Genomic DNA, 25,133 nt, shown 5'->3' with positions numbered 1-25,133 from the left:
TGCAGAGCTGCGCCACCCCCCCTCAAGGATATCTCCTCCGTCTGCTGGCACGAGGCTGTTAAAGATGGCCACCGTTGGAGCTGAGGGAGCGGTGTGGTCTGTCGCCGGAGAAAATAGCCGTCCAACGTTCGTGGAGCAGGAGCGACCTGATGAGACGCTGCAGGGGTAAGTCCAGACCCTTGGGGTCTTTTTTTCCCCATATGTGGGCACCTGTTACTGCGGTAGGCTGCGGATGATGTGTGGCATGGCACGGAGCTAAAATGTGACATTCGTAGGAAAATATTACCAAGTTCTAACTCTAAACTGTTATATCAGTAGTCTCTGAGAAATCCCCTTTGATTCAGTACATAAAAGGAATTGTGCAATCTGAGGTGAGAAGTTATATATAAGAATCCCAAGAACTTCAAATGGAAAAACCAGAGAAGCCCAGAAGTCAGCCCTCGGATCTTGCTAGTAGTAGTGATTCTGACGTTCGTAAAGGAGAAATATCGATAGTTTCAGATTCTTCTACAGTCTAAGAATCCTTGTTTTTCAAATGAAGACCAAATGGATTATGTGGGGACCCAAAAGTATTAGCAGTGTACTCCACGCAGTATGGGAGTACACTCTCTAATATAAATTCCGGTCCCCCGTTGCACTGATTATAAGATTTTAATCGATTTTTATAGCACTGGTGGGGGACCGGAAGTCTAGTTGCACAGTCTTCCTTGATGACGACACAACTTTTTGTCATGTGACCGGCCCCGCTCTGTACTCTGCACATGTAGTAGCAGTACATGTACAGTAGTGCTACTGCATGTACTTAGAGTGACAAAGAGTCGTGTCATCATCAAGGAAGGCTGTGCAACTAGACTTTCTGTCCCCCCCCCTCCCCCGCCAGCGCTATAAAAAAAATCTATTAAAATCTCAGCATGACGGGGGACTGGAATGTATATTAGCAAGTGTATACTGCAGTGAGTACATTAATACTTTTTGGTCCCCACATAACCCCTTAAAAGAAATTAGAGCCACAATAAACGTAGAAGTAAAAAAGTCATGGTACTTTGGAAACCAGATGTTTGAAGGTCAAAGGTATTACCTATACATAAGAGCATATAGATATACAGTGAAGGAAATAAGTATTTGATCCCTTGCTGATTTTGTAAGTTTGCCCACTGTCAAAGACATGAACAGTCTAGAATTTTTAGGCTAGGTTAATTTTACCAGTGAGAGATAGATTATATTAAAAAAAACAAAAACAGAAAATCACATTGTCAAAATTATATATATTTATTTGCATTGTGCACAGAGAAATAAGTATTTGATCCCTTTGGCAAGCAAGACTTAATACTTGGTGGCAAAACCCTTGTTGGCAAGCACAGCGGTCAGACGTTTTTTGTAGTTGATGATGAGGTTTGCACACAAGTTAGATGGAATTTTGGCCCACTCCTCTTTGCAGATCATCTGTAAATCATTAAGATTTCGATGCTGTCGCTTGGCAACTCGGATCTTCAGCTCCCTCCATAAGTTTTCGATGGGATTAAGGTCTGGAGAGTGGCTAGGCCACTCCATGACCTTAATGTGCTTCTTTTTGAGCCACTCCTTTGTTGCCTTGGCTGTATGTTTCGGGTCATTGTCGTGCTGGAAGACCCAGCCACGAGCCATTTTTAATGCCCTGGTGGAGGGAAGGAGGTTGTCACTCAGGATTTGACGGTACATGGCTCCATCCATTCTCCCATTGATGCGGTGAAGTAGTCCTGTGCCCTTAGCAGAGAAACACCCCCAAAACATAATGTTTCCACCTCCATGCTTGACAGTGGGGACGGTGTTCTTTGGGTCATAGGCAGCATTTCTCTTCCTCCAAACACGGCGAGTTGGGTTAATGCCAAAGAGCTAAATTTTAGTCTCATCTGACCACAGCACCTTCTCCCAATCACTCTCAGAATCCTCCAGATGTTCATTTGCAAACTTCAGACGGGCCTGTACATGTGCCTTCTTGAGCAGGGGGACCTTGCGGGCACTGCAGGATTTTAATCCATTACGGCGTAATGTGTTACCAATGGTTTTCTTGGTGACTGTGGTCCCAGCTGCCTTGAGATCATTAACAAGTTCCCCCCGTGTAGTTTTCGGCTGAGCTCTCACCTTCCTCAGGATCAAGGATACCCCACGAGGTGAGATTTTGCATGGAGCCCCAGATCGATGTCGATTGACAGTCATTTTGTATGTCTTCCATTTTCTTACTATTGCACCAACAGTTGTCTCCTTCTCACCCAGCGTCTTACTTATGGTTTTGTAGCCCATTCCAGCCTTGTGCAGGTCTATGATCTTGTCCCTGACGTCCTTAGAAAGCTCTTTGGTCTTGCCCATGTTGTAGAGGTTAGAGTCAGACTGATTAATTGAGTCTGTGGACAGGAGTCTTTTATACAGGTGACCATGTAAGACAGCTGTCTTTAATGCAGGCACCAAGTTGATTTGGAGTGTGTAACTGGTCTGGAGGAGGCTGAACTCTTAATGGTTTAGGGGATCAAATACTTATTTCTCTGTGCACAATGCAAATAAATATATATAATTTTGACTGATTTTCTTTTTGTTTTTTTTTTTTGTTTTTATATAATCTATCTCTCACTGGTAAAATTAACCTAGCCTAAAAATTCTAGACTGTTCATGTCTTTGACAGTGGGCAAACTTACAAAATGAGCAAGGGATCAAATACTTATTTCCTTCACTGTAGATGTTCGTGAATTGCAAGTGGATTTAAACAAAGTTTTTTTTGGGCGTCCACTTGGCAAATTAAGTTTAATGTAGATAAATGTAAACTTATGCATCTGGGTACCAACAACCTGCATGCATCATATGTCCTAGGGGGATCTGCACTGGGGGAGTCACTTGTTGAGAAGGATCTGGGTGTACTTGTAGATCGTAAACTAAATAACAGCATGCAATGTCAATCAGCTGCTTCAAAGGCCAGCAAGATATTGTCGTGTATTAAGAGGCATGGACTCGCGGGACAGGGATGTAATATTACCACTTTACAAAGCATTAGTGAGGCCTCATCTAGAATATGCAGTCCAGTTCTGGGCTCCAGTTCATAGAAAGGATGCCCTGGAGTTGGAAAAAATACAAAGAAGAGCAACGAAGCTAATAAGGGGCATGGAGAATCTAAGTTATGAGGAAAGATTAAAAGAATTAAACCTATTTAGCCTTGAAAAAAGACGACTAAGGGGGGGGACGGACATGATTAATTTATATAAATATATAAATGGCACATACCAAAAATATGGCGAAATCCTGTTCCATGTAAAACCCCTCAAAAAACAAGGGGACACTCCCTCCGTCTGGAGAAAAAAGGTTCTACCTGCAGAGGCGACAAGCCTTCTTTACTGTGAGAACTGTGAATCTATGGAATAGTCTACCGCAGGAGCTGGTCACAGTAGCTGGTCACAGTAGCTGGTCACAGTAGCTGGTCACAGTAGCTATAGTAGATGGAAAATAGATAGAAATTTTTACCTTCCCTTTCCCATTCCTTGGTTGAACTTGATGGACATGTGTCTTTTTTCAACCATACTAACTATGTAACTATGTAACATTAAAGCTCTTATAAAGGAGTGGAAAAAACTTGATAGAAAATTGTATATACCATCGTCTGTGAAAAGGAAATATCTGTTTGATGAAGAAGTGGTGTCATATTGGGATAGTGCATTGAAGATAGATGCACCAGTAGCTAAAATTTCCAGGATAGCTGCATTACCCTTTGAGGACATGGGGTCCTTATAAGACCCTATGGACAGAAGAGCTGATGTTTACCTAAATAAAAGAATTGGGAGACTTCAACGTTATCTTTTAAACTGGTTATAGCGGCTACATCTGATGCATGAACCATAAAGATCTAGATTAGTAACCTAGGGTCCCATCCGGAACAGGGACCCCCAGAGAGCCGCCCTTGGATTCCATCCCAACCATAGCCAAAGATGTGGACTTTATTGTAGACGCCCTTGTGGATCCTATGTAATTGAACCCTAGAGCTCCAGCAACATCTAATTTAGTTTATAGGGCCATGTGGCTCAAGTACTGGCTGGAATGCATACGCAGGATCTAAAGCCAAGTTGTGTGCTATCCTTTGTCAGGGTGAATTTCTGTTTGCTCCTACTCTAGACGAGAGCATGCGGTGTCATTAACCATAGAACAATAAACAACTGCGTTAATGACACAGAAACACGCCTTTAGCACATTCATTTACATTTCAAAAATGTTACGCACAGAATGTTGGCGTTGTAAACAACATGGACATTACTTTAAAAGGGGCATTCCAGCCTAAAGCATTTTCACTTATAAACTGGATAGGTGAAAAAATCTAGGTCGGTGGGGGTCTGCCCTCTGGGACTATTACCGATTGCCAGAACATCGGTCCCAGTGGGTCGACCCCGACCGATCTAGAATTTATCACCTATACAATGGATAGGAACAATTTGTTAGGCAGTAATACTCCTTTAAGGAATACAGTACCAGTAAAGAAACTAGCAAACTGATTCTCATATCTTTCTTTTTAAGCTCATTTAGAAGTCTATGGTTAATCATTTTTGTACTAGATATGTCAATCTGTATTTATAGCATTCCAGAAATCGTAGATAAAAGTACTTACGCATTTGTTTGTGGAAGTTTTTTACAATCTTTATATGGTACATTCTAGTTTTGGTCATGTATATTTTATACCATGCAAAGTATATCTTTTAGTTCTAATATCAGGATTGATCATTTTTATGATTTAAGCCAACTAGAGATTACAGATGAACACATTGATGATGAAGTGTACCCAGTTCAGGATTCCAGTACCCACTTGTATACAGAGACAGGTAATAAAGAGTAGTACTACATAATTTGACAGAAATGTCTTGTATCTATTGTGCAATCGTAGGCTGTAATTTATTTATATATTTTTTTTTATAGATGTTACTTTGCCATCACATTTAATAGCCAACACATGTACTGAACCATCCTTTCTAATGAGTGGGCCTGCTGGTGTTAAACAGAATATGAGGAAGACAAAAAACACTTCATTGAAGAGCCCAAATGTTTTGCCTTCTGAAATCCATGATATATACGAAGAGCTATCAGAAATCTATCAAAAACTGCAGGTAGGAAAATTTAGGTAGCTTAGCGGCACCTAGGCCGAAATACAAGTCCTAAAAGAAATATCTAATTACCGTATGTATGAAAATAGTATTTATCTGTGTTTTATACAGATTTTAAAGGGATTGTCTCACCACAGACAACCATTTACACAGAGATCCACAGCAGCAATCAGCTGCTTTTGCTGGCGGACTATGGGGCCAGTTGCAAGGAAATGTAGGTTTACATGGCAGCCAAGTCTGTCATTGTAAGAGTTGCTGCTTGTTTGCAGCTCTCTTCTCCCGCTCACAGAATGGGGGACCCGACATTGATGTGCCCTAATAGTCCTGTTGGGACAACTCCTTTAATGTAAAGTAATGACTGTACAATAATGATACTAATTTCAATTGCTGTTTAAAGAGGCTCTGTCACCACATTATAAGTGGCCTATATTGTACATAATATGATTGGCGCTGTAATGTAGATTACAGCAGTGTTTTTTATTTAGAAAAACGATCATTTTTTACGGAGTTATGACCTATTTTAGCTTTATGCTAATGAGTTTCTCAATGGACAACTAGGCGTGTTTTACTTTTTGACCAAGTCGGCGTTGTGGAGAGAAGTGTATGACGCTGACCAATCAGCGTCATACACTTCTCTCCATTCATTTACTCTGCACATATCGATATAGCTATATCGCTATGTGCAGCCACATACACAAACACTAACGTTACTGCAGTGTCCTGACAATGAATATACATTACCTCCAGCCAGGACGGGATGTGTGTTCAGAATCCTGACCATGTCTCTGTGATTTACAGCATAGCAGGCATAGTCTCGTGAGATTACGCTGTAAACTGTCATTTACAGCGAGATCTCGCTGTGCTGTAAATCACAGAGAAGTGCAGAGAAATGGTCATGATTCTGAATACACATCCCGTCCTGGCTGGAGGTAATGTATATTCATTGTCATGACACTGCAGTAATGTTATAGTGTGTTTATGTGGCTGCACATAGCGATATAGCTATATCGCTATGTACTGTATAAATGAATGGAGAGAAGTGTATGAGTCTGATTGGTCAGCGTCATACACTTCTCTCCACAACGCCCACTTGGCCATATAGTAAAACCCGCCCAGTTGTCCATTAAGAAACTCATTAGCATAAAGCTAATATAGGTCTTAACTCCGTCAAAAATGATTGTTTTGCTAAATAAAAAACACTCATGTAATCTACATTACAGTGCCGATCACATCATGTACAATATAGGCCACTTATAATGTGGTGACAAAGCCTCTTTAAATCACTTGTTTGGGGACACAGACCATGAGTATATGTTGTTGCCACTAGGAGGCTTAGCACTAAGGGTATGTTCACATGTAAAAAATGAAGTGGCTGAAAATTACGAGGCTGTTTCAAGGGAAAACAGCCTCTGATTTCAAGGCATTTTTTGAAGCTGAAAAAACGTTTGCTTTTTTTTTAGCTGTTTTTCATAGTCCTTGGAAAACTAGCTCCAAAAACGCCTCAAGAACTAACGTGCTTCCTCTTTTTACAAGGCTTTTTTTAAATTCAGCTGTGTAAAAATACGCCTCGTATGAACCGCACACTGTATTTCCCATTGAAATCAATGGGAGATTGTTAGCAGGCTTTTTTTTAAGTGTAATATGAGGCTTTTACGCTCCAAAATCATCCTGATAAGCAGTGTGAAAATACGCTCAGAATTCAAGTGTAGCCCCTCCTACAGATTATACTCCATGTACAGACACTAAGCTAATTCAGTTTTAGCTTCGTGTCCATAGGAGGCAGATTCTCTTGCTAGTTTAGCAGGGTTTTGTTTTTTTCATCTTAGTTTATTTTTTGCCTATTTTATCTCAAGATAGGAAACAAGGGTGACACTGACCCCTGCTTTCCCCTTTAAGGCGTGCGCACAGTGTCTACTTCACTGCACTGTTATCCCCCTGCCTAAGAAAGACATAAGAATCGAGTACAATATCCTTTTTTGGCCAACAGCGCAAGGTGCACCCCTCCACTACTGCTCCCCACCGGTGCTCCCCCTTACCTGAGGGCAACTCACTGGGGGGGGGGGGTGCCCCTGTTGGTTACTGGACTACTGGGAGCGAAGCTGATTAGGAAAGGCAAGTTTGACCAAATCGCAGAATGTTGGGGCTTGTTCTTCCTTCTATGTCTTCTATTCTGTCGGGCAGACGCACCATGGGATACAGGACCACATTCTAAATCTTGCTGCTGGGCCAGCACCACACTCCCTGGAATTTAGGTAGAACAAGCCCTTGGTCCCCTTTTTTTCTTTTATAGCCCCCCCCTTTTAGCCTATGAGACAGACTTCTCTGCGGTAGGGGCCATTAACCTAGGTAACTGAGCAGCCATTAACATGTTTCTCATGATGGAGTAACTGTCATGCTGTGCAGTAGCTGAGTTAATGACCAGTGTGTTGTGACTACCTCTTACTGCAATGTCAGACCCCTGGGGAAAGCTTACCCGCCAAACAACCATCGCTGTTTATTATACCTGCACGAACTGCAGCATAAAATGTTAATGCGGTCAACCTACTTCTTTATGCGATGCATGCTGGCCCTCTGACAAGTGTCTGTGGCTCCGTCCTACGCTTTCCCCAGCTTTGCCCTCACCTGATGCTGTAGGTACTGAACTAGAGTGGGCCAATTCCTTTTCCACTGCCGTTGGTGACCTCTAAAGTCGCCCAATCCATGATGGCCATCTTGTTTCGGTTTTCTGACCGTGAACCTCTAGATAATCTGTACTGGTCTTCCTCACCTAGTAGACCTCAAAAGCGTGCCAGGTCTGCGCGACAGCCATCAGTCCCTCACACCTCCTCTGTTTCACATCCCCTATTGGGGGTACAATCTGCTACTTCCTCCCCTCCCAGAGAGGCCTTGTCAGGCGGTGAGCTTTCAGAAACCGAATCTGAGCTGGATGGGGAACAATCTTTAAAGTCGTCCTCTTTTGTGGATAGTTTCATCAGGGCAGTTCGTGACTCCATACAGATGGACGATGTGCCCTTACCTGAGACCATTTCCTTCCGTCGACCTAAGTGGTCGCAAACGTTGTTTTCTACTAAGTCTGAAGAGGTAGTCTCCAAGAAGTGAAATCACCCCGACAAGAAGTATTCTCATCATAGCCAATTTAGATGTTATGTATCCATTTTCTATCTATGGCAGAAGCAGCATCGTTCCGCCACCCGCTGATCCGGCATATTGAGTCCTTTTCCAGGTCTTCCTTTGAGGCTACTGGTTCCCCTTTTTGCTATGACTTTGGTCAGCAGTGCTTCCACTGAATAGGCTCAACAACTCTGTCACGGTATCCTCTCAGGAGCTCCTCAGGAAAAATTAGTGGATCTCTCACACCAACTGCCTAATTCAACAACGTATCGGTGCAAAGCATTTCTTGATGCAGGACGCCAGGTGGAACGTGTTTCGACGTCCATTATTGCCATCCATAGAACAGCCTGGCTGAGGTGTTGGTCCGTCCACAAAAATCCTTATCTGCTCCATTCGTTTTTGGCTCCCTTTTTTATGGAACCCGAGATTTCTCGGAAGCCACAAGCGGTAAAAGAGCCAATTCCACAACAGAATTAAATGTACTACTTCTTCCAAGAAAGAAATCAGGTACTCTGTTTTGGCTTTTTTGCAGGTTCACCAGTCTTTTTTATTCTTCAGACAGCTGTCCCATCAGGAGTCTAAGAGCAAGCCGTCCTTCAAACCCTGTATTTTCTGGCACCCTTGCTCTCATGCCACCAAGACTGGGGCAGGCAATCCCAGATCGACCTGAAAGTGCACCCCCACTGGACCTTTTTCAGGTGGGGGGGGGGGGGTGGATAGGATAGGCTTCTGCAATTCAAGGATGTCTGTCTCTCCTATATCTCGGACGCCTGGGTTCAAGAAGTGGTATCCTCATGATGTAGTATCGAGTTTACCAGACTTCCTCCCAAGGATTTCTCAAAGGTTCCTGTTCCACAGTCGCCCTCCAGGCCAATTGGCTTTTTTCAGGCAATCGATTCCTTGTTTCTTCAAGGGGTCATCATCCCCGTACCTCCCGATCAGGGGTTTCCCTCCAATCTCTTTGTCATACCAAGAAATGACAAGTCAGTTCATCCCATCTTGGACCTCAAGTAATGGAACACATAAATCACTGAACGGCACTACATTTGGATTGGCGAACAACCCACGGGTACTGTCTGTGGTGATGGCATTCCTTTTGGGCCAGGGGGTTTTCATTCACCCCCTAATTAGACAACATATTTATTAAGTCTCCTACTAGGGAGGACAATATGGTTGCTCTCCAGATCAGCTGGGATACCTCGACCCGATGCAGTTGGCTCATCAAACGCTCAGTCTTGTCTGTCCTAATCCCAGACACTGCCTTTTCTGGGCGTGACCGTCGACACTGAGTTGGCGAGAGTTTCTTCCCAAGGAGTGGTTGTCTTGCTCTTCAGATGGGGGTCCAGTCTTGCGGAGAGGCTCTACCATCTCTCTGTCTCTGCATGATGTTTCTTGGCACCATGATGGTCTTGATCAAAGCTACTCCCTTTGCACAGTTCCACAATCATTGCCTTCAAAGGGCGATCCTCTCTTAATGGAATCGGACTCCTTGAAGCAAAATATCCTCCTTTCTTTCTCAGTTGGGCCCTTAACTGGTGACTCGTCCATGATTATTCCCGGCCATCGCTCCTCCCTTCCACTCAAATGCCGAATCCTTTCCACAGATGCAAGTTTCAAGGGCTGGGGAGGAATGTGCGGAACCTCATGACACGGAGACTGTGGTCACAGCAAGAATGCTTTATTCCCATCAACCTTCTGGAATTGAAAGCAATCTTCCTTTGCCTACTGCATCGCTTCTGTGCAGCCTCCTGGTGCGAGTCCAAATTGACAATGTCATGACCGTGACCTTTCTAAATCACCAGAGGCAGGGCAGGCCGGACTTTGACATCCAATTTCAATCACAAGGTCCCCCTTCTTTGTCACCCAAGCTCTTCTGCCCAGGCTTCTCAGATGGATCAAGGCCTAAGGGATTCCCACTGTTCTCGTGGCGTCAGATTGGGCCCTTTGTTGGATAACCAAATTGTACACGAGCAGCAATAGTATGAACTCCAAATATATATATTTTGTTATGTGTCTATAACAGTCAAAGTGACATAAATAACCACAACTATAGACTAAGGAGAACACACCTATAACCCAAATATAACCTGGTACTCAGACCATAAATATACGGAAAAACCTATAGAGAAAGAGGTCAAGTACACTCAAAATGATGTGTGATAGAAAAAAACGTCTTTATTAACAGATACAAGGACAAACAATTAAAAATGAGTCACACAGTGTAAAATCGGCGTCAGCCCATACGGAATACATAAATTGATGGTAGAACCTAATGGTAATGAATAACAAGAACCCAAAATCAGTATTGATGACACAAGCAGACTTAATGTATATGGCATATGTGTAACAAACGTAAATAAATGATTAATTATGCTGTGCCAATACGTATGTACGAAGTGATTCTCAAATAAGAAACACCATTACCTGGTATTTAGAAATTGTGACCAGTATATATAGTTATGCAGTGTCAATGCATATGAATAAGGTGATTCTCATATAAGAAACACCATTGCCTGGTGTTAAGAACTGTGACCAGTGTATGTAATTGGTAACACAGAGCAACAGAAATGAGGCTGATGTAAATAGAAGTATAAAGCCTGGCTCTTAGTGCCAGAGCAGCCATATACAGATGAGGGAAAGTAATGGTACGTACCCGGATTCATGTAACCGCATGGGGGAGACGCCAGTCCCGACGCGCGTTTCGGCAGATGCCTTCGTCCGGGGGTGGCGTCTTCCCGGCGGGACCCTCCCTTATATGCAGGCATAATTAGAACAAAATTGATGTCAGTGTGGGTGATGTGGGAGGTTCTTGGCGACAGGCCGGGGGTAGCAAGATGGCTACTGCCCCACTTGGAACTGCTGGTGGGCCTGCTGGCCGACTTTCCATGTTTTTTACCTCTCCGTCATGACCCAATTTAAGGGGGCTACCTTTAACAGCGTAATTATTACAGCATCCGTTTTAAGAGCACGCAGTTTGTCAGAGAAGATTATTCTCCCTATGCTTAAAGGGAATGTGTTGCGAGGTTTTTTTTTTTTTTTGTTTTTTTTTTAAATTGAACAGTTAGTGTAAAAATGATTAAACATTGTTCTAATTTTTTACTTTTTTTCACTAGTCAGGCAATATTATAAATTAGATTCTAATTTATAATATTTCCCAGTGCTGGTCACTAGATGGAGCAATTTCCAAAATTGCAGCATTGCATGTGGTAAAGCAACCACATTGCTTTATGCTGCAAAATTTGGGAAAACTCACTCGCTCTAGTGAGCTCTCAGAATCCCCCCCTCCTTTATCCTGGCTAGTGCCGGGAGAAACGAGGGGATTGAACGGTCAAACCTCCTACACTGTGTGTCGCCATTTTTTGAGCTAACACACAGTGTAGTAGGTTAACATACACTAGTAAACACACAGTAAAACACGAACATACATAGAAATAACTTACCTGCTCCAGTCGCCGCCGCTCCCTCCGGTCCGTCCGCTCCGTCTGCTACCGCCGCTCCTAGTGCACAAGTCCGGAAGCCGCGACCGGAAGTAGTAATCTTACTGTCCGGCCGCGACTTCCGGTCTACAGGAAAATGGCGCCGGACGGCGCACAGTTCAACTTAAACTGTGTGGGAGCGGCGCATGCGCCGTTCCCACACAGACGGCGTACAGCATAGTGAATGGAACGGGCCCCGTTCGCATTCACTATGGGACTGTAGCTGCCGTATTCCATGTCTGTATGTGTCGTTAATCGACACATACAGAGATGGAAAAAAAAATGGCAGCCCCCATAGGGAAGAAAAAGTGTAAAAATAAAAAAAAGTAAAACACAAACACACAAATAAATATAAAAGTTTTTAATAAAACACTAAAACCAAACTGATGTAAAATTATTTTTTTTCGTGACACTGTTCCTTTAAGGCAAGGAAGCCTTTATCACTGTACCTGGAAGACCTTTTTCAGTTGGTGAGCTGATCGTAATCTCCCTCCATTACGTGTTTTTGTCCTGACCACAATTATTTCCTCTAAAAAGGGCTCGATCAGGGTCTTGCCCTTAGTTTCCTTAAGGGACGAGTGTCTACGCTTTCCACCCTGGTTAATCATCCCTTGGCATCTAAATCTCATGTTTGGATTTCCTTGCAAGGTGTCGCTCAAGCTGCTTTTCCCCTTATCAGTTCCCGACTCCTCCATCGGATCTCAACTTGGTTCTGGATGTTCTGCCATCTGCTCCATTTGAACATTTACGAGAGATCTCTTTGCGTCTTTTCTCCAATAAGGTGGTTTTGCTGATAGCTGTGACTTCCATCCAGCGGTTCCTGCCGCTCTCCATTCCTGAGTCTTTGTCAGAACGAGATAGTACTCCATATGCCCTCATTCTTGCCCAAGGTGCTCTCCGCTTTTCACCTGAACGAGGACTTTGCACTGCTGTCCTTTTGTCCTTCTCCTATTCATACGAGGGAGTGTTCTCACAACCTAGATGTTGTACATGCCTTACAGATTTACATCTCCCACTCTTCTTCTTTCCAAAGGTCAAAGTCCTTGTTTTTCCTCCCAGAGGGTCCAAGGAAGACGTTAGTAGCCTCTAAGGCTACTATCGCTCGATGGATTCAGTTGGCTTTCGTGAGGCTTGCCAGATCCATGGTAGAGAACCTTTCTTTTGGATTACGGATGACCGGGTGCACACTTTTGCTTCTGCAGATGCTTCGCTTGTAATCCAGGTCTTGCAGGCATCTGTTGAGGAGAACATGACCTCCTTTCTGGTATGACCGCTGGGAACTGCTTTAGAATTTTCCATGGTCTATGTACCTAATATAACGAGTGAGAAAAGTGGATTTTTTGAGTACTTGCGTTAAAATCCTCATCTCGACCAGTTAATTGGGGAACACTGCTCCCAACCGTTTTAGTTGAAGGTTATTGTGGTTGTCTATTAGGGGGGATTCTCCTCTCTAGTTCTGACTACAGTAACTTACCTTGTGGGTTTTTTTCTGCTTCTACTGCTTACACAGACAGACTAAATTAGCTCAATAGAACATAGAGATGGGTACAGCACTCCTTGTAGTTCCTATGAACTTTATGGTGTGCGCCAAACCAGTGGCATGTTCCCAATAAGCCACAAAATTACACAAGGAAATAAGGAACGTAGGAAGCGCTCAGAAGGTGGAGATGAATCACCAGTGGTTCATTCCAGTGCACCCACTGGTGATTCATCTCCACCTTCTGAGTGCTGCCTACCTTCTTTCCTTGTGGATTAGCTCAACGTCTGTAGATGGGGTACATCCTGTATGAGGGGCTACACTGTTTGAATTCTTAGTGTCAACCTTATACCCAACAGCAACCCAATGAACTGGACGAGAAAAGGATTTTACGGTGACCTCTCAAAAAAATCCACTTTATTTAGCATTGTTTGTTTTGCCCATAATAACTGTAATGTGTGTGATTCTGTTTTTTATAGCAAGAGAGACTGTCACAACAAGAATATTCCCTCCAATTGAAAAAACGAGAGCAGAGTTTATTAGAAAAGGAGACGATGCTTCTGAAACACCAGGCCACACTGAGCAAGATAAAAGATGTGGAAGAAATTGTGCATGAGAAGTTTCGAATACTGCAAGAGGTACGGTAATTTACTTTTTCAGCTTTTGTTTCTCTTCGACACGTTGGGTTTGCTCTGGTATGTGTATATGCCTCTTTAGGCTGGGTTCACACTGAGTTTTTTGCAGGAGGAAAATCTGCCTCAAAATTCTATTTGGAATTTTGAGGCAGATTTTCCTTTGGCTGCACGCCGATTTTCGGTGCATTTTTCGCCTGTGGCCATTGAGCGCCGCAGGCATAAAACGCCGCGAAATACGCTTTCACTGCCTCACCTTGATGTCAATGGGAGGTCAGAGGCGTAAACGCCCGAAGATAGGGCATGTCCCTTCTTTTTGCCGCGAGCCGATTTTTCCGCTCGCTGCAAAAAAAACGCCTCCACCTCCCATTGAAATCAATGGGAGGCAGAGAAAGCTGATAACTTCCACCGGGTTCTTGGTACCTAACCATCCAAATGCCCGACTATGCCTATGTTCAGACACCACATTTGGTGTGTCCATGTAGCATCGAGAGATACTTCCAGCGCATACGCTGAATGGGTCTGTAGACCTGACTTAATCCAAAAGTGTGTCCTTTTTTTCACCTGCCGGGCAGGTATATTTTGGTATATATATATATATATATATATATATATATATATATATATATATATATATATATATATTTATTTTTTTAAATGTATAGGAAAGTCTGCGCTTTTCTTATAAAATCAACTTTATTATTGCATGGGTGTCTATATACAGTGGCATACATTGGGACTTTACGTTTGGCACATAGGCTTTGTTCACATCTCCTTATCAGGTAATTGAGTGTGTTTATTAATATCAAGATACTTGCAGGAAGCTGAAGACCAGTCCTCAGAGCACCGAAATTTGAGACCCTATATTTACTCTGGAAAGCTAAACATTGCTTCTATATCCCAGCATTTCTAAACCCATAATATCACACTTTTTTTTTTTTTCTTAACCCCTTTTTTCTTAACCTTGACATAACTGCATGTCCAGGCAAGCATTTAGCGCACCTTGACATGCAGTCACGTCTGGACTTCTAACAGTTAACCGTCACACAGCACTACACCGCAGCGGCGGTTAACTGTGCAGGGTGTCTGCCCTGCCCTCCCTGTTGCCCATCACCGGCCTATCGCCGCTGATTTCGGCATTTAACCCCTTAGATTCGGCGGTCGATAATGTTTTGCAGCACGTCGGCAGCAAATCTTTTATTATAGGAAAAAAGAAACTGTTAAGTACACATATTTGGTATCACCGCGTTCGTAACGACCCAAACTATAATATTATTTTTCCTGCACGGTGAACACCGCAAAAAAAGTAAGTAAAAAATATGCTAGAGTCACTATTTTTTTTGGTCATCACCCCTCCTAAAATATAGACTAAAAGGTTATCAAAAAGTCGCCTGCAAAAGCTAAAAAAAATATATATATATATACCAGCAAAGAGAGACAGCAGCACTCGGTTTTCCAGCAGAAAAGTCCAATAATAGAGGGTGGCAGCTAGTAGTCTTAATCCAAAGACAATGTAGATATCCAGAAATAAATCCAGCAGCACTCTGTTAATCAAGGTGAAAAAAATGTGGTTTATTGTGCCAACATGGCAAGTGCAACGTTTCCGTCCCACCTTGAAAAAGGTCCCAAGGTGGGACGGAAACGTTGTACTTGCCATGTTGGCACAATAAACCACATTTTTTTCACCTTGATTACCGGAGTGCTGCTGGATTTATTTCTGGATATATATGTATGAATTAAAACCTCCATAAAACACAAGCAAGTCTTAGTCTACGTAGATGGGAAAGAAACAAATAACTCCCACATTCAGTAACACTTACATAATATATATATTATCGCCGTAATCGTATCGGCCTGCATAATAAAGTAAAATTTTAATTTATAGCCCAGAGTGAACGCCGTAAAAAAAAATAATGAAAAGCATTGTCAGAATTTATGGTTTTTGGTCACCTTGCTTGCCAAAAAATTTAATAAAGTGATCAGAAAATCGCATGTACCCAAAAATCGTACAAAGCAAACCACAGATTGTCCCGCATCAAATAAGCTCTCACACAGCTCCATTTGAGAGCAAGAGTATGGCGACGGAAAATTTTCAGAGTGTTCCAAAAGAGGATAAGATTGATCACCATTTATCAGTGCGACGTCTGCCGCGCATGTATGAATTTTTTATTTACTGCATTATTATACCCTCTTTTTATACCCTGATGTACTCCGCACAGCTTACATATGCCCCCACGTTATAAACTGAAATACCAGTAAAACCCCAAACAGAACTCCTACCATGCAAAATCTGCACTCCAAAAGCCAAATGGCGCTCCCTCTGTCCTGAGCCCTACAGCGTGCTCAAACAGCAGTTTACATCCACAGATATGCCATCGCCATACCCGGAAGAACCCGATTTAACATTTTATGAGGTATTTGTCTTCAGTGGCACAAACTGGGCATAACATATTGTGCACTAAAATGGCATATCAGTGGCATTAATCCCTTCGTGCACCACGACTCCATAGCATGTCGTGGTGCAGGTGGTGATGTATGGAGCAGGCTCACGTGCTAAGCCCGCACCCGCTACGGGTGTCTGCTGTATACTGACGGACAGGAACAGAGATCGCGCTGTTACAGAAGCCTGTAAAAATTAGAATATACCGCAATACATTAGTATTGTATCATTAGATTGCTGGTTCAAGTTCCCTAGGGTGACTAGTAAAAAGTGTAAATAAAAAAAGAAAAAGTAAAGTTCTTATTAGTGAAAAAATATATATATTTAAAGTCCAAAAAAAAAACAACCTTTTCCCATTTTTAGTCTAAAGTAATGTAAAAAATTAACAAAATTGGTATAGCTGCGTCCGTAAAAGTCCGAACTATTACAATATACCATAATTTAACTCACACGGTGAACACGGTAAAAAATAAGGAATGTAAAAAGCCCAAATCTCTTTTTTGGTTACCTTAGTTCTCAAAAAAAATGTTAATAAGTGATCAAAACGTTGTATGTACCAAAAAATGGTACCAAAAAAAAAACCTAACGTTCATCCCGCAAAAAATAAGCCCTCCTACCACTCAATCTACCTAAAAATAAAAAAAACATATACCTCACGGAATGACAAAACAATTTTTTTTAAGAAATAATTTTTACTTTGTTTTTTTTTTGTTATATTTTACTACTTTTACAATGTCAATTTGGTATCCTTGTAATCATATTGAGTCGCAGAAAAAATTTAAGTTGTCGTTTTTATCGCACGGTGAAAGCCGTAAAAACAAAACCCAAAAAACAATGGAGGAATCAGTTTTTTCCAATTTCAGCCTGCAAAGAATCTTATTTTCAGTTTCCCACTACATTAAATTAGCGACGCACGATGCATCGAAACTTCGATACTGTTTCGATACCGTGCACCCTCAAACGATTCAATACTGTTTTTTCATGTATTTCGATACGAAGTTGTGTGGCCGCACAGCTCAGTATTGTAACACATGAATGTATGAGAGCGGGGCTGCAGCTGTGTAATACATGTGTGATACAGCCATTGGCCCGCTCCTGAGAAGTGCGCGCGTGGTCAGCATGATGTGATGAGGCCGGCGCTGCACTAATGAGCGGTGGCACTGAAGACCGAACATGGCGGGCGCACTGAGAAACACCCACATGTTCTGTCTTTGGTGCCTGCCCCGACGCTCATTAGTGCATCTCCCGCCGCATCACCTTATGCTGACCGCGCGCGCACTTCTTGTTAGGAGCGGGGCAATGGCTGTATTACACAACCGCAGCCCCGCGGCAGGGATCAGAAAAACCTCTCATCGCCGCCGCTATTCTCCTGAATGCTGCGATCAAAGCTGACCGCGGCATTCAGGAGAAAATGAGAAGGGGAGATGCCCTTTGGATCGCGTCACAGGGAATTCCTGAGACGCAATCGAGGGCCATACCATATATGGGCAGACAGCCCAGGGTCCATTGAAGGACCCCAGGGCTGTCTGAGCATATTTCCTGTTCCTAACAACTGCCTCTGTACGATCAGTACACAGGCTAATGTACTGGCATATCAATATAGGCCAGTACATTAAAGATTAAAAATAAAAAAGTTAAAAAATTAATAAAGTAATGTTAAATAAAAAAAACAAAAACACACATAATAAACATTAAAATAAGTTTCTACATAAAATATACACATATTCGGTATCGTCACGACCGTAATAACACATTTGTAGCGTCATTCATGTTTACGCTGTTATGAAATAAAAAACTGCTTTCTTTCACTTATTAATGAGGCATGAGGTATTATGAATTTTGAACCTCCATATGCCTCAGATTAATAGTAATTAACCCCATCATGTACCTCACACATTAACTCAATGCTGTCCATTATGACTGAGGAACATGAGGGGGTTAAAGAGACTCTGTCACCACATTATACGTGCCCTATCTCCTACATAAGGAGATCGGCGCTATAATGTAGGTGACAGCAGTGCTTTTTATTTAAAAAAACGATCTATTTTCACAACGTTAGGAGCGATTTTGGTTTATGCTAATGCGTTGCTTAATGCCCAAGTGGGCGTATTTTTACTTTCGACCAAGTGGGCGTTGTACAGAGGAGTGTATGACGGTAACCTATCAGCATCATACACTCCTCTCCATTCATTTACACTGCACTAGCGATATAGTTATATCACTATGTGCAGCCACATACACAAGCCCTAACATTACTGCAGTGTCCTGATAATGAATACACATGACCATCCAGCCTGGACGTCATGTGTATTCAGAATCCTGATACTTCTGACTCTTTTCTTTGAGATTTCCAGCAATGGAAACGAAATCTCGTTTAGCTCCGTAATCTCGCGAGATTTCGTTTCCATTGCTGGAAATCTCAAGGAAAAGAGTCCGAAGTATCAGGATTCTGAATACGTATATGTAGCTGCACATAGTGATATAACTATATCGCTAGTGCAGTGTAAATGAATGGAGAGGAGTGCATGATGCTGATAGGTTAGCGTTATACACTCCTCTGTACAACGCCCACTTGGTCGAAAGTAAAAATACGCCCACTTGGGCATTAAGCAACTCATTAGCATAAACCAAAATCGCTCCTAACGTTGTGAAAATAGATCGTTTTTTTAAATAAAAAGCATTACTGTCACCTACATTACAGCGCCGATCTCCTTATGTAGGAGATAGGACACTAATAATGTGGTGACAGAGCCTCTTTAACTACTATAAATGTGAGGCACGTGGAGGTTCAAAATTCATCACACCACGCGCCTCACATCAGAAAATGGAAGAACTTTTTTTTATTTTTTATTGTTTCTAAAGTATCGTTTTGGTATCAAGAATCACAATATTAGACAAAGTATCGGTATCTAAGTCCAAATTCTGGTATCGTGACATCCCTATGTTAAATGGTATTTTAAATGGTGTAAATAGAAACTACAACTCTTCCCACAAAAAATAAACCCTACAAGTTGGGGTACGATCTGCGTGGGGGTGTTATCTGCAAGGGGGTGGGCACTGGCTACATGGGCACTATGGCACTATATTGGGGGGTGGCACTATGTGGGCACGGTCACTACATGTGGGCATTGTCACTATATGTGGGCACTATGGCACTATATGGGCACTTGGGCTCGATCTACCCTGACAATTTTTTTTAAACATTTTTTTTAACGGCCTGGAAATGGATGAGAATTTGGAGACACTGATGCAAAATGGACATGAAAAACTGACCGTTGATCAGTTTTTAATGGCCATTTTTTTTTCACTCTCGTTTTATTGTAGCCTAAATGACTGCCAGTCACCACCTCAACCAGTGTCAGACATTGACTGATTCACGCGACCGTGATTGGACCGTGAAAAACGGTCCGTGTCTCAGCCGGAATTCGCAGCTCGATCACAGTACATGGGAACGGGACTCCTGGCATGGTCAATGAGCCCGGACCGCAGAAGACGGCCGTAATAAGGCATGTCCGTTCTTTCTGCGGTGCGGGCTCCCGGGCCATGCACGGACCGTAAAAACTACGGTCGTGTGCATGGCCCCATAGAAATGAATGGGGCCCCAATGCTCCCGTGGATCTTCGGGGGAATTGCGGCCGCAAAAGCATGTTCGTGTGCATGGGGCCTAACAGTTCAAGGGGTTATTTACATATCGGGCACCAAATATAACGGCACTGATATCTAAATAACGGAGGAGGATAGTTTTTTTTTTAAGTGAGACAGGCTTTGTGCAGCACTGCCTATGATATGATGCACTCAGATGCACATGTATGGGCAAAAAATAGTCTGGGTCCAAATTTTGCATCATTTTACATCATTGCATTCTGAGTGTCATAACGTTTTATTTTTTCGTTGACGGAGCTGTGTGAGGGCTTGATTTTTGTGGAACGAGTTGTAATTTTTATTGGTTCCATTTTGGCGTACATGCAATTTTTTTTAACCCCTTAATGACCAGCCTATTTTAAACCTTAATGACCAAGCCATTTTCTACGTTTTTCCATCGTCGCATTCCAAGAGCTATAACTTTTTTATTTTTGCGTCGACATAGCTGTATACGGTCTTGTTTTTTGCGGGACAAGTTGTATTTTTTAATAGCACCATTTTGAGGTACATATTATTTATTGATTAACTTTCATTAACTTTTTTTGGGGGGGGAATAGAAAAAACCCAGAAATTTTGCCACTCTTTTTCGCGTCCTAAATCTATGTCGTTTACTGTGTGATATAAATAACACAATAACTTTATTCAGCGGGTTGTTACAATTGCAACGATACCAAATTTGTATAGTTTTTACACAGTAAAAACGCTTTTTTTTTTCAAAATTATTTGTTTTTGTGTCTCCATATTTGAAGAGCCATAACTTTTTTTATTGTTCCGCCGATGCAGTTGTATGAGGGCTTTTTTTTTGCGGGAAGCCTTGTAGTTTTTATTGGTACCAGTTTGGAGTAGATGCGACTTTTTGGTCACTTTTTATCACATGTTTTTAAGTCAGGATTTACAGAAAACACACATTTTTCCATCGTTTTTTTTTTTTTTTTTTACGGCGTTCATCGTGCGGGTTAAATAATGTAATAGATTTATAGTCGGGGTCGTTATGGATGCGGCGATACCAAATATGTGTAACTTTTTTACTTTTATTTTGGTTTTTTAATAGTAAAGCATTTTGTAAGGGGAATAAGTGGGTTTTTAATTTTCTTTCACATTCCACTAGGGGACTTTAATATGCGATTCTCCGATCGCTATTATAATACACTGCAATACTTCTGTATTCAGTGTATTACTGCCTGTCCGTTTAAAACGGACAGACATCTGCTAGGTCATGCCTGCGGGCATTCACTACAGGCAGACCTGGGGGCCTTTATTAGGCCCCCGGCTGCCATCGGAGACACAGACACTCGGCGATCTTATAGCCGGGTGTCAGTGGGATGAGAGGGAGCTCCGTCCCTCTCTCCAAAACCACTCAGATGCGGTGCACGCTATTGAGCACCGCATCTGAAGGGTTAAACGGGTGAGATCGATACATATATCGATCTCACACGCTCGAGCAGGGACGCCCCCAGCCCTCAGCTACCTCTGGCAGCTGAGAGCAGGGAGATTTGACAGCTCCCTGCTCTGTTTATTTATCCTGATGCAGTGCCGTAAAGGCTTATGCATCAGAATAAAGCCCGTTAGTGGCCGATGTGAAAAGGCGTATTAGCGGTCACTAGCGGGTTAATCACTATTCCATACCAGGAGGAAACCAAAAAGTCAGCAATACTATCATTGTTTTTTTTTTTGTTTTTTTTTTACAGAGTTCACTGTGCAGTATAAACAACATGTTAACTTTATTCTGTGGGTCGGTACGATTAGAGCGATACCAAATTTGTATCGTTTTTTTTTTTTTTTTACATTTTACTACTTTCCCACTGTAAAAATCTCTTGATGATGACCACGTGCGTACACTTGTCGGGAGCGGGGCAATGTCTGTATTACACAGCCGCAGCCCCGCTATTTCCTTGAATGCTGCGATCAGAGCTGACTGCAGGGAATTCCCTATGATGCGATCTAGGGACATACCATATATGGGCAGACTATCAGTACACAGACTAATGTGCTGGCATATATATAGATATATGCCACTACATTATAGTTTAAAAATAGAAAAGCTAAAGGCTAACTAAACGTTCAACAAACTTCTGGCATGTCATAGTGACATGTCCGTTCTCGGACCCCCACCAATTAAAACTTCTTAGACCCCCACCAATCGCTAAAACGAAGCAGCGGCAGAAGCGCTTTGTTTCTGTTTTTTACAATAAAGATTAAAATAAATCTCAATACATAAAATATACACACATTGGGTATCGTCGCGACCGTAATAACCTGCACAACAATTTATAGCATTTATGATGCGTATGCTGTAAAAAAAAGAAAATAAAAACGGCTTTCTTTCACTTATTAATGTGAGGCACATGGTGTTATGAATTTTAAACCTCCATGTGCCTCACATTAATATGAATTGACTCCACCATGTACCTCATGCATAACCCCCAACATGTTTCTGTCATAATGGACAACATTGGCTTAAATTACTATTAATGTGCGGCACATGGAGGTTCAAATTCATCACCCCATGTGCCTCACATCAGAAAAGGGAAGAACTTTTTTTATTATTTTGGTATCGAAAATTGCCATACTACACAAAGTATCGGTATTGAAGTCCAAATTCTGGTGTCGTGACAACCCTAAACGTTATACAGATAGCAGTCTGACAGAGTGTAGCTCACCGCTCCTTGATTTTTGTTTATTTTTTCTTCCAGTCGAGACCTTCCCCGCTTGTATAGCTTTCTAGTTTGGCATTCACTGGCATACACACGCTGTCCTCTCAGCTGCCCAAAGTACAGAATCCTATTAGGACCAAAAAGCCTCAACTGACAGTAGTATACTTCTGGGAAGCAAACACAAAACGGCAAAAGATGCTTATCAGACCGGTGTGGTTTTTTTTCTTGTGGGATCCCTTGTAGCATGGTATGAATTGTGAGGGAGAGAATAGAAAGACAACTGGGTTGAATCTGTGTAACAGCTATTTTCTGCGCCTTACTAGTTGAAAATTACAAGATGCAATCTTGATAAAAGAATTTCATCTAACACAGTGTACTACAATTCCATGATCACACCCATTCTGGCTTCATCAGGGATATGATCCTGGAATCAAAGGTTCTTACTTGGAATCACTTTGTGGTCCAAAGTTCATACAAAACTAATTCCAGAAAAAGGACATATATTTACTGATACAACGGCAAGTTAAAGCACCAGTTCCCAGCAGGATGCAGAGAAGCCTCAATGCTACATGGAGGGAGGTTGCACAGGTGCAAAATACTGATGAACAACCACTCTCACACCTACCATTTATGAAGGGGGTGGTTGCTTAGTATTATGATTGCACACAGATAAAGCTTATATAAGGGTGCCAGTCACAGGGTTACTTGTAGTGCACCAGTCTGGCTTGCAGCCTATTGATCACGCCCATACTATTAGACTCTGCGGGCTTTCCCGGCACTTTCTAAGTGTACCACACAAAGTACTGACAACCCATCTCCCCCAACATCACAAGGCCTGGCTGCATACTGTAAAAATGTACATGAAAAACATGAGGTATTGATATTTTGGCCAAAATGCGCAAGCTTGCAACCTGCGTAAAGGGTCCTCATCCTCTTTCGAGTCTCTACACGTAAACAAATCACAGAAAAAGGAGATATATTTATTTTGAAAAATCACAGAAATACACCATACTTACTGATACAAGGGCATGTTGAAGCACCAGTTCCCAGCAGGATGCAGACAAGCCACAATGTTACATAGAGGGAGGTTTCACAGTTCCAAAGTTCATAAAAAAACATTAAAAGAAGATAATTATAAAAAATGTCTTTAAAAACACCAATTAAAGGAATTTACATTTGTTTTTACTTTACAATTAAACAATTGAGGATTAGTTCTATCTATAGTAAAGGCTACGGAAACCATGTATTAAGAGGTTTTGTGCAGCTTTTCTACTTTTTCAGATCCTGGATACATAGATATCTAAACTGATACATGAATCTGTCAGGTCCTTACGTCGATGTGATCGATAACAGCTGGATCCTGCGAGTCAGAGCCACGCAGGAACCGCTGTCACCAAAGCCGTCCGTCTGTCCTGCTGTGCTGACGGATTCAGGTTTCAGCGTGGCATGCAGCTTCTATGTATCCAGGATACATAGAAGCTGTTCCTCAAAAAGTAATTTTTTTATTTTTATTAAATAAAAATAAATTACAAAGTTGCACAAAACACATTAATTGGGCCAATTCACAGAGTTTTTTTATGCGGAAACCGCGTCAGAATCAGCGCTAAAAACCGTCCGGAATCGCTCCCCATTGATTTTAATGGGAGGCAGAGGAATTTTGTTTCCAGGGCAGCTTGTCCTTTCTTGCCGAGGTTACCGCCTTTGACCTCCCATTGAAATCCGTTTGGGGCAGAAAAAACCTGCAGCATTCATTTCTGAGCGTTTTTTGCCGATGGTCCTTGCATTACCTTCAAAGGCCACCGGTGAAAAACGAAGGAATTCTGAGGCAGATTTTTTTTGGCCTGCAAAAAAAAAACGTGTGAACAGGGCCATACATTGTTTTAGTTAAAAAAAAAAAAAAAAAAAAAAAAAATCTTCGAAGGTGTACATATACTTTAATTCCACATAGGGGCATAGTGTTCAGTTGGAAAATGTATTCTGTTTCTTTTTGTGATAAGGTGCATATAGTGTTCCCTCACTTCCGGTTTTATTCTGTTTTGCAAATACCCATAACTCGCAGACAACTAGGGTATTGGTCATGCACACTAGCAGAGTGCCGAAGCGCTATGACTTATCAAACCCTTCTGAATATTAAGATTTTCATTATGGCATGTTTTTTTTTGTTTTCTGCCAGTGCCACCCACATACTGTAAGTTGGAACTGCATTGTTGCAGATAAATTTTTTTTTTGCTATTGCAGTCTATTAGTTAATTTGTTGGGTACATTTTATCCTTCCTAAGACTAGAGAAATGTGTATTTTTTCTGTGGTTTGAGGGTTTTACAAACCTTAAATCTCATGCACGGAAAGAACCCTTTTAGTCCTTTTCCCCTTTTGTAAACAAATTTTATTGGATTTTATAACATTACAAGAAACATAAAATCAAAGAGAAATCAAATATTATACATCAGAATTGATCCCTGAGAAAAGGAAATGTACAGTAATAGCAACATATTGCATAAGATACAGCAGAGAATACGATATTCTGCAACATTCGCAGTATCGCCAATGACCATTGAGGTACTTGTTGTTACAAATGACATTAGACCAAAGTAA

The 25,133-nt window shown here is 41.9% G+C and overlaps 1 protein-coding gene across 7 annotated transcripts in view; it reads left to right on the top strand.

The window, feature by feature from the left end:
- The window catches only part of CCDC138 (coiled-coil domain containing 138), a 109,388-nt gene that overhangs the window by 21,085 nt on the left and 63,170 nt on the right, over window positions 1-25,133 (top strand). For all 7 annotated transcript variants that reach the window (XM_075852660.1, XM_075852659.1, XM_075852656.1 and 4 more), the window contains 3 exons: window positions 4,747-4,829; window positions 4,924-5,111; window positions 13,652-13,810. In XM_075852660.1, coding sequence (XP_075708775.1) covers window positions 4,747-4,829; window positions 4,924-5,111; window positions 13,652-13,810 — 430 coding nt within the window. The remainder of the gene's footprint in view (window positions 1-4,746; window positions 4,830-4,923; window positions 5,112-13,651; window positions 13,811-25,133) is intronic.

This window comes from Rhinoderma darwinii, chromosome 2 (genome assembly GCF_050947455.1).
Source record: "Rhinoderma darwinii isolate aRhiDar2 chromosome 2, aRhiDar2.hap1, whole genome shotgun sequence".
Classification (NCBI taxonomy): Eukaryota; Metazoa; Chordata; class Amphibia; order Anura; family Rhinodermatidae; genus Rhinoderma; species Rhinoderma darwinii.
This window is presented reverse-complemented; position numbering and strand designations above follow the sequence as displayed.